The sequence below is a fragment of the Sinocyclocheilus rhinocerous genome, unplaced genomic scaffold (assembly GCF_001515625.1).
Source record: "Sinocyclocheilus rhinocerous isolate Xijiao unplaced genomic scaffold, SAMN03320098_v1.1 scaffold254, whole genome shotgun sequence".
Taxonomy (NCBI): Eukaryota; Metazoa; Chordata; class Actinopteri; order Cypriniformes; family Cyprinidae; genus Sinocyclocheilus; species Sinocyclocheilus rhinocerous.
In genome coordinates, this window is record NW_015628690.1 from 326469 (window position 1) to 337578 (window position 11110).

At 38.0% G+C, this 11110-nt stretch overlaps 1 protein-coding gene across 1 annotated transcript in view; it reads right to left on the reverse strand.

Annotated features, from left to right (window-relative positions):
* LOC107738117 (calsyntenin-2-like) overlaps positions 1 to 5780 on the reverse strand; it is a 231176-nt gene extending 225396 nt beyond the window's left edge. Inside the window, exon 1 of the mRNA XM_016549805.1 lies at positions 5558 to 5780. Within this exon, the coding sequence (XP_016405291.1) occupies positions 5558 to 5630 (73 nt within the window). The 5' untranslated portion in view covers positions 5631 to 5780. The remainder of the gene's footprint in view (positions 1 to 5557) is intronic.
* Positions 5781 to 11110: the final 5330 nt, after the last annotated feature.

Genomic DNA, 11110 nt, shown 5'->3' on the forward strand with positions numbered 1-11110 from the left:
GTGATGATGCTTCTTACGTCCGTTTCGGAGAAACGGAGGAAATATTTCAATCGATCGCTCAGGCATGGCACCGAAATCTTCGTTCTGATTCGGTTCTAGTACATACCGGTTACATAGGTACCGGTGCCATATTGGTACCGGGTTTCGGTACCCAACCCTAGTAGTAGTGTTTGTTAAGGGCCTATTTAGGACCACCACCGATCATTATTTCTTGATGTACGATTAATATGGCTGCCTGAGATTCCCACCTAAAAGAATAAGAAAACGAACCGATACAATAGATCAGGGCTCTTCAAATCCAGTCTTGGATGGCCAGCGTCCTGTAGACTTCAGTACTAATCTCAATTTAACACACTTTTCTGTAATTTGTAAGTAATTCTTAAGACATGATTTTCTAGTTTGGGGAGGTTTTCTTAGGGTTAGAGATAAACTAAATAGTTGAAGAGCCATGCAATAAATTAGTTGTAGGGCAGAGGTGGACAACTTTGTCCCCCACGGTCCACTGTCCCCAGAGTTTTACTCCAACCCTAATCAAACACATATGAATAATCTAACCAAAACCTTTTAGAATTACAGACAGGTGTGTTTGATTAGGACTGGTGCTAAACTCTGCAGGACAGAGCTGCCTAATTCTGTTTCCAATCAATGCTTGTTCCCTATAAACACAATGGCATAAAAAATATGAAGAAGCATGCCATAAACATGTCTGCTGCAAGTATCAGGCCAGATTCTCCAAGACTCATCTAAGCATGGCCTTGTTGATCTAGACCTTCGCAGTGGAGTCTTGGCAGTGTGCTGTACCCGGCTCCGAGTTCTATTAAAGCCGCTGATTGGCTCTCTCTTTCGGCCGTCCTGTCACCACAGAAGGTCAGACAGAGTATTTCCACAGATCAAGCCGGAAAGATGAGATGTACGCTGCTTCTTTCCAAGATGCCGAGGGAGCTGCCAGCAGCTTGCGGCGTGATCCAATCGTCACAGGTCATCAGACAATGACTTTACTCCAAGTTGTACAAATGGCAAGCTGGCTGAGACAAGGTTTAGAGTCAACTTCAATGAAACATGGAGTATGGACTTACCCTACAGCGGCAAAAGGTCAGAGCAACATATACTGGGGAGATGTTGCCCTTAAAAACATGCTATGGTAAGGTGTACCTAAAGGAGGACAGGAATGAGTTATGTTTGCTGCTTCCATGCAGTTAGCTTCTTTTCAGCACAGTGAGTTCAGTGCAGCACAAAACCCGAGGTCAGTGAGTGACAGTGCTGCAAGGCCTACACAATAAGTCTTGTTTAATAATAGCGTGGCATGGATGTTCCAGAGACTTCTCTGGGTTTTCAAAACACTGGCTGAGAATGTTTGGAAAGATGGAGGACAGGATTCCAACACGATGCTTTCAGACTACGCTACATTCAATCTCTCGCCCAGAGAGGCGGGTTCTGTCTTGCGGTCTACTGGAAGTAATCCATCTTGTAGCGCGCCATTGTAAACACAGTGATTACATCCATTCACTGGCATTCACTTCTAAAGAAAGACATGCATCATACAAGGGAACAGTCACCATCCATCGCTCGGTAACATACGGCCATGCATACGCCTACACATGCTCGTACCCAATCACCATGTGCTCCCTGTTCACCCAATAGCCAGTTGTCAGCTCGCCGGCACCCAGCGCAGGCAATTAGAAGGAAAGCTGGAGGACAACGTCCTAGAATCCCTCTCTCTCTGGAGCTGGAGCAATTTAATTGAGACTGAATCTCAGGGACTAGCCCACTTCTCGCAGACGGTCAGCAAATACGAGCAGGGTCCCAAAGCTAGACCAGCACCAGGCTCATAACACCAAGCAATCAGCCGCACTGAGAAGAGAAAATACACTCTATTTGTGGGCAGGAGCGTGCATTTATAACTATGACTTTGCATGTATAAGTTAAAGGGATAGTTCACAGTTCTGTCATCATTTACTCTGCTGTTCCAAACCTGTTTGAATTTCTGTCTTCTGTGGAACACAAAAGAAAATACTAAGGCCGTTTTTGTCCTAAACATGGACACAAAAAACACTGAGGCATTTTTCAAAAAATCTACTATAGTGTTCCACAGAAGGAAGACATATGTTGCATATGTTTGGAATGACATTAGGATTAATAAATGATGACAAAATCTTATTTTAGGGTGTTACTTATGTGTGCATACTTGTTCTGAACTTCATGATTCAGAAATCCATCCGAGCAAAACTACAGCTGTGCTGTGTGTGCGTGTGGAAGATCATCCAGTGTTATTCCTGTGCAGATTGGCCAGAGCTGACCCCTGGGAGAGACTGGTGCCATCTGACCAGCTGGCGAGAAAGCGCCACTGACAGGGCCCATCTTACCTCCAAATGCAGCTCTTTCCTGTTGTCTCGTCCCTTTCTTTTTCCCTCATCCCTCCCTGCTGCTCATCACAACGACGCTAATGATGAATGCTGGGTAATTAACGTTTAAATTAAGTTAAGCATTTGCATGGCATTCTGGCTTGAAGATTGGCATGCTCCTTGAGAAGCTACATCGAGACAAAAAAAGACAAAAAGAAAGCTGAATCTCGTGAAACAAAAGACCAAGACAGATCTAACAGCTGTGGTCCACTTAGTGACGTGTTTTCAATGTTCCGCTTTGCTCCCCGAACAACAGCAGCGATGCAAAAAAAAAAGAGAACGCCTTTGCTTTCCCCCAAGCTTGATGTTCTTAGGTCACAGCACGAAATCCTAAGTTATGCATCTATTCCAGATCAGCAACCCAATTTATTTAGCTCTGGGATAACGCTGTGCCTTCTCTGAAAAGGCCAGCATAAATCTCAGCCTGCTTTTACAGACCTACCCTTATTTGTCACTGCTGTCTTTCTTCTTTATCCTTTTCTTGTGTACTCCAGCATGCTGAAGCTAAACTCTGAATCTCTTTTTCTCTCTAAGACTCTGAGTTTTAGAAATACTCTCCGATTCTCAGACACAATAACACACAATATCAAAACAAGCTGATTGTTCATAAAAGCGGTCAAGCTCTACACATTACGAAATCCATCTGGTAGCGCAGCACACTAACTACGCCAAGGTCGTTGCTTTGGTTAACAAACACACACACACGTACTGACAAAATGTATACTGTGAATACGCAAACATACAAGTAAAGACAGTACAAGCAACCTTGTGTGCAGATTGAGATTCACAGAACATGAATAGTGTAATTCAACTCATTCTGTGATGTACTGACACCGACATTGTATGACACATATGGTGATGTGATTAAGTCTAAACTAATCTGTTTTGCACTCAGAGATAAGCCAGACTGCTAGCGAATTCAATGCTACAATAGCATTCTGATGTAATTTTGATGAAATCCCTCTTTTTTGGAGCAGCAGAGTTTTGAAGGCAATCTGCCAGACATATCACAAGGTTTGGAAGGTTTTCAAATGTCATATACCTATGAAAGAGTTGAGTCATAATGTGGATGGCTTAGATTTAATGATTGGTTTATATTTGCGATTCTGCCTCATATTTCTATTATATTCCTGCTCTTCGAATGCCATACTCACCTTGCGCAGTTCTTCATGTATAAAGGAGTTTAATTTTCAACTCGTTTTTCCTTTGCGTTCAAAATTTTATGGAGTGCTAGAATCCAGAAAATTGATATGCAAATATTCAAGGTTCCGATTCCCTGATTCGCCAATCTGATTCACTGAAAGAGCCCAATCTCAAGCAAGGAGTTACTTCTAAGGAAAGTAAATCAGGGCACGCAGGTAGGCCTACTGACAGATATTCCACTTGTGCGCTGACGAATAATTGAACTGTTCTATATTCATCACTGCCCCAGAGACACAATTAGATCTCTTATCTCAATGTTTGTGCTCCTACAAACACATTAGCAGTTTTTTCCATGGGAGCGACGGAAAATCCTGCTTTATGCTCTAGAAGTGTTAAGGACTATACAGCCATTGAACACCTCATTGAGCCTTATGGAAAAGATTAATAAGAAATGCAGCTACTACGAGCATCGTACATTAAACTAATCAAGCAGATAGATCACTAGAAATGTACCATAAAGGTCAATGAAATACTGATGAAGGGAAATGGCTAAGTTGAGACTTGTGCTTGGAAAAATCACAGGCTCTGTTATAGGTTAGTGATTTAGCAAAGCATCACTATTATTTTTATTCTTTATTCATCCAAAACTACAGCACATAACTCACTGTGCTGCTGTTTGTGCTAAAGCCATGAATGATATCTTTTTGAGGACAAGTGATCTATGACTTTTATTAAAGATTGGATGCACTATGTATGCCTGCCTGGTGACAAAACAGAAAAAAAAATCCCTTAGACTTAAATTGAAAAGGAGTCAGAGGGTTCATACATCCATATCAAAATGTCAGAGAAACCTGAGGGAGACTCAGACCAGCAAGAAAACATTCTGAAATACCCTAGAAACTTCATAGACACACCCTAGCAACCAGCCAGAATACCTTATCAACCAAAGAGAAATATGCCTTTACAAAATCTCTTCTTGGGCCCCTAAAGCACCTGCCATCTCAATACTCCATATATTATAAAAACATTTGAGCAGGTTCTTTAGAATTACCATACACAATTTCAAGAAATCTAGGAAGATTATTCTTATTGCAACAAAAACATCCAGATTTATATCAGAATCACTTCTTAAATAGATGCAACACTCATCGCCTTGCTCAGCAGACACTTGTGATTTCATTCATTTAGGTTTCCTAAAAGTAGGGTCATCATGCATGTTAAACTCATACTGATGGAACAAATAAAAGAAAGCTGGAAAAACAAAAACAAGCTATCAGCTCTTAATGGATGAATGTGTACTCAATAAGGGAAGATTCATTGCCAACCTGAAATGACACTCTCTGCCTTTCATTGCCAGTCTGCATGATCCAATCTGACTGTAATTTATCACATATCATCTGAAGCATTCCACTTGTGCACTAACAAATAGCTGAGCTGCTCCATATTCATCACTGCCCCAGAGACACAATTAGATCTCTTATCTCAATGTTTGTGCTCCCAAAACACATTAACAGCTTTTTTTCCATGGGAGCAATGGAAAATCTAATGCTTTATGCTCTTGAAGTCTTATACACCAAGCAGTCATCATTGAAGAGAACAGATAAGATCAATAGAAATGCGCCTTAAAGGTCAATGAAATATTGATGAAGGAAAATAGCTATATTACGGCTCATGCTGAGAAACCGTAAATACATGATTCGCAGTCTTTATTGTTCCTATATTAATGCAAACATTCAAAATTGTTCAAAAGATGCTGATGATCTCGTTGAAGTGTCCCAAATAAAGGTCCATCGTTAAGAAAACGGGGAAAGAAAGACAAACTTGTACTACGTAAGGACATATGTCGCGTTGCCAACCTGATTTAAGACACTCTCAGACTGTCACTGACGCTGTGAATTCTGCAAACTTATAGTAATTGATAACATATGATCCGAGACACTGATCTAAGTGACAGACCGCTCCAGGCGTTTCTTCTCATGCGGTGACATTCCAAGTTGTCCGATCTGCCTTACCTTTCCCAGCCAGGATGCCGCACTGCCCGGAGAGCACCAGGAAAAGCATCGCTGTTATCACGCACATCTTCATGATGAGCCCAACACTTCGACCAGAACGCGATGACCTAATTCTTCCTCTGTTAATCTGAACAAACACCACTCTCTGGCTTTATCTGTCCTTGAACGACGGTGAACTGAAGTCTCGCTAGTGAACTCCCCGCAGCGCGAGACGCGGTCCGAGCGCACGAGGTAACGCGGTCTGTGTGTCTGCGCGTTGCGCGAGTTAAACCCCCAGGATCGGGCTGCTACGTCACTCCCCGAGCAATTAATCTTCACCTATGATAAGCATTTATTTACGCCCTTTCTAAATGCTATTCTGGTAGATGTTTTATTTGATAGTTTCATGTTTTGAATGTGATATTAGGAATTGATTTACATTTGTGTTACTGGTCGTTTTTAAACTATTTCCTTCTTTTTATTTTCTCAGACTTTGGAAGCCTAGTATAAATACACAGTATGATTTTGTCCAAACATCCTTCTCATTTATTATTGATATTGTCATTATCTTAATCCAGTGACAAGACTTCTCCAAAGGTGGGCAGCTGCTGTTCTGTGCCTTCTGGGCACATTAAAAATTAATAACAATAACAAAAACAGCAGTGCTGGGAATTTTTCTTTATGGTTCATATAATCATGTTTGCATTTCATTGCCTATGATAAGATTATGACAAAATGTTCTAAAGCAGTTGTAAATCCTATAATGTACCAAACTTTCAAACACAGTAAAAGAAAAATCATTCAAAAATGTTATTCACCACTTTATGACGTTTTTTATAAGTCTTGGTGATGCAAATACACGTATTTTTATATGTTATTAAACTTTTTTAAATGGTTTACTGTAAGTTACCCTATCATATACAGTGAAAAATTGTTTTTTGCCAGTAGTTACTCATAGAAAAATATGAGTCATATTATAATTGGTAAAAACTTTTTCTCCCAGTCCCTCTGTCACATTTTCATTTTTATATTGTTTTTTGTTATTTTCTTAGGCTATAGTGTTTTAAGATTTATTATTTTTGTTTAATCAGTGTTTATTGCATTATTTTAGTGTCCTGTATTTCGGCAATGGTGTTTTGTGTTTTACCACCTGTGTAATTATGGTGGTTATCAGTATTTTTAGGAACATACACAAGCTAATTGAAGTGTTTCTATTATTTTGGTGTAACTTACAGACAGACAACAGCTTACTGGACATCAAAGGCTGCAAACCAAAGTTGTAAAATTCTCACGCTGTTTGTTCACGCTTGGAATTTAACTGAATTTCTTATGATTATGTTGCGTTTTGAAAAGTCACACTTATTTGAAATGCAGTTTTTTGAGCTGCGGTAATCCATTTTCAGTAAGACCATTTTCAATCCATATTAATTTCCTTTTTTTCATGGTTGTCCCTGAAAATTACCTCTCAGTTTCCTCCCATGCATTAACCACATGTGTACTAAATCCTCACTTTCCTGTAAAAACTGCCATTTCACATGCAGAGTGTATTCTGAAGATCAAACATTTTCATTACTGATGGCGGCTCATGCCCTACCTATGATTTCCCCTCAGGTGAAGTGAGATTTGTCAGCTGAGGTAAAAAAAAAAAAAGTGTGTGTGGACTGTGGTGCCCAGGTTGACTAGGAAAGCTTTTAATGAGTGTTCAGCCATGAACTGAAGGTCTTCTCATTTCCACCTACTCTCTTGAGAGCACTACATAGGTTCAATTCAAGATATCAAAACACTTTAAATAACAAATTCCTGTAGACAAAGTTTTAAAACTTTTAAAATGTATGTAAAAAATGTACGATATAGGGAATGCAGAAAACGTAATTATGCATTGATTAAGATCTGTTATAGATTGCATTATGTAAATATGGCAATGCAATCATTTAGCAGGAGGTAAATTATAAATGCCTTTAAAAGTCAGTCTTTAAGATGCAGTTTCATCAAAATGGAGAAAGAAAACTTTCTGAAATCTATTTAAAATTCTAACCCACCACCCATTCTTGCACTCATTTTATTTCCTATTTTTTCTTAGTTAAATGTCAATTTCGCAGAAGCCCGGGGGAATTTCTGATAATCGTTTTAGTTGCTTGAAAAAAATGAGGTGGTTTAAAATGCCATATTATTTCCCCAGTCTTCCTGAAACCTAATTTACCTGCACAGCTGATAGATTGGAAAAACCATTTGCGCTCATTCATTCCAATCGTTTGGCTTGTTGCATTTCAGGGGATGCATTCTGTTGAGTAAATTTGCTCTAGGTGAAAGCTTCTTCACTCTTTTATCAACGCATCTGCAAGTTTAAACATCCAACGCAGAGCAGACATGAGAGGGAAGAGCTGAGCTCTCTGTGAGAGGAACCTGCTCGTGCTGATGCCTGAAGCTGGTTAGCTGCCAGTGTATTATAGATGATGTATACAGTCTTGCTGAGGTTTTGCAGAAATCCACCTTTTCGGATTGCGATCTTTAATTACTCCACTAGCAGGATCTTAATGCATCAACAGAAGCATCAACACTGTATGGTCACTTTGTGTACTCTTCTGTTCAAAGCTTTGCTTTTAAAGCGATAAGGCTAGCACCAGCCATGGAGATTATGCAATTAATAACTTATGTCTTTACTAAATTGGAGACAGTTATAAGGTAAAACTTGAACTTTTTCAATGAGCTAAATGTGATTAACTGATAAGGTTTCTTAATTCTCATTCTTATTATTTGCCTGGGTATGTTCAGTTCTACCAAACATGCTAAGAGTTTTACTTTTTCTAAATATGTAATGTTGATCATTATATACATATATGATATAGCCTACACACACAGCATTTCAAAATACAAAGTTAATATTGGATTACTTACAGAAGACACAATATTGCCAGTTACTTTGAACGCGTTTCTCTTCAAACAAATGTGTTTCCTTCCTGAATGTGCTAACGAATGAACGAATCTGTTGAAGAAATGATCGTATGACTCATCCCTGCATTTCGTTGCTAAATGAATCAGTGTTTTTGAATGAATCGGTTGACTGACTGAGTCAAAGATTCACTCACAAAGACAATCGCTTGTCGCCTTCTGGCCTAACGATGTAACTGCAGTAAGGATCACTGAAAAATTCGCATCACTTAGACAGATCTTGGTAATTTTAGTATTATTTATATGCTATGATAGTATTTATTGATATTTTGAATAAGCTTTTATTTGTATATTTTCATGTTTTATGTGCTTTTTTATTTCCATTATCTTCTTTCTTTATTTTATTTTTTTACATTTTTTTTTTTAGTTTTAGTAACTTTCGTACTTTAGCTTAAACCTGTTCAGGTTTTTTATTTCTTTTCAGTTGATTGACAAGGCAACATTTCCTATTTTTGTTTAGGTTTTTACATTTTTTTCATCTATTTTTATTTTAATTTAAGTTTAGTTAACAATTAACAGTTTACAATGACAACACTGGCCTGGAAAACACAAACACAGCAGACAAGGTAGCTATAGTGAAAAATCGCAGTGCAGTCGCACGCTGCTTGACTAATCAGATGCAAAAACTGAAACTAATCGTTGTATAAAAATCTAAATATATGTACATAAATTTACATCAACATTTCATGTCACTTGACACAAAGGTTAATACCTGTTTTCAATAATGCTATTCAATTTTTGTGTCTTATCACCCACATCTCTCTCCAGTCTTGTAATATTCTACAGACATCGCTGTGATATGTCTTAGCTGTGTCTTTTGCTATTATGGAGCTCTCTAAATAATTAATTCCAATTCTATTTAAAATCTTATGAGAGCAATCTGTTCAAATGAAGTCTGAACTCTTCTTTTGCAGGAATCACTCTTTTAGGATCCACCACGGAGGTGATGCATCATCCACAGATATTACATTTTTTATTTGCTTTATGTGTTTTTCACTGCCTCGGTTAGACTCTGAATCCATCATTTGCTCATGGCATTCTACTTTAAATGGCAGTCTAACACTCTTAAAAAGAATGTTGCTAAACAATACCCGATTAGGGTTCTTTGGCTTCTAATGAAAGCAGAAAGAACCATACCTTTTTAATTACAGTTTCTTTTCATTAATATTCATTTTTTAAACATATTATTAAACATATTATTATTGTAATTGTAATTATTAATATTGATTTGCAGTTACACCATAATAATGGATTCAGCGTCTGGTTGAGAGTTATATTGTGTCTCATTCATTCGTTTATGCAAAAGCAATTATGTTTATGAAGGCCAAAAGTAGCCATTGTTAATGGACAGTATTTGAGCACTTCACAATGTTAAAAGGAAAAAAAAATCCTGGCACGGCTTATGAGTTGGAATGTTTGTGCAGAAACCACAGTAATAATTTAAAACTCTAACAATATTTATCATAAATCCAGTTTTTCTGTATCCTCAAGCAGAACAGACCACACTTACAGTACATGTTCTGTTAAAATGAAAAGAGAAAAAACATGATTGGTATGAAAAGACATTTTTTTTAAAGAAATATTTAATGTGAGAGTGTGGAGAGTCTAGTTGAATGATTGTGCTCCAGGAAGTTAGAACTGTAACTAAATGTAAAAAAAAAAACTTTAAAGAACCATCTTTTTTATAGATTTATGCTTTGAATTTACAAATTTAGGCGAAAATACAAAAATGTACCCTGGGCCTAAGGGGTTATTATCATATTTTAAGGTAAACACTTTACTTGTAGGCATATGATGCAAAAATGCCGACTCAAAGTGAATAGATGACACTGTCACAGACAAACATATTCGGTTCATAAGGCAGATATGTTGTCTGATTTCTAGGGATGCAGGCTACTACAAGACTATGGCGCAAAAGAGCACAATATCGCTGTGCTCATCACCTCTGTGTGATGTAATACAAAGAGTATGACTCCATTAGTGTGGCACAACATTAGTCACATTAGCCAGAGCAGGCTCAGAGTATGGATCTTTACAGCCCATTTCCCCTTTAGTAGCTATAATTAGGGTAGTTTTTGTGCAAAGTGCCTTTTTGAAGGGCAACAGAAAGTCTCCTTGAAGGGTGATTAGAAAAAGCTTTTTCTCTCTCCCGCAGGTTAGATATTTATGTTAAAAAGGTAATAGCCTACATAATGCATGAAGGAGGACTAAGAAAGGAAAAAGAGAAGGTGGACGATATATATCCATATCCATGTATAGCCTAACGTTATTGTTTCAATAGAGCCATTAGCAATGTCTTTTGCGCCCCATTAGAGTCTGTGATGTACAGAATCGCAGTTTCACATTAATATAATTCACTTCATATTAGGTCTTTAAAGGGATAATTTGAATTTAAATTTCAAGACTTGTTCCATCAGATAAAGGGCCGACCGATCATATCATTTGACTTTGAACGAATTGTCATTAAAGGTACAGTTAAAGCGATCGAGGTCGGTCATTATGATTTAATACAGTGTGGAATCAATGTTCTCTTATTAAATGTTCTGATCTCTTCTGTTTTCGCCACAAGTGGCCGCTGACGTACAAAAAGATGGGAACTGTGTTTTTCTATCTCAACGTTCTTGG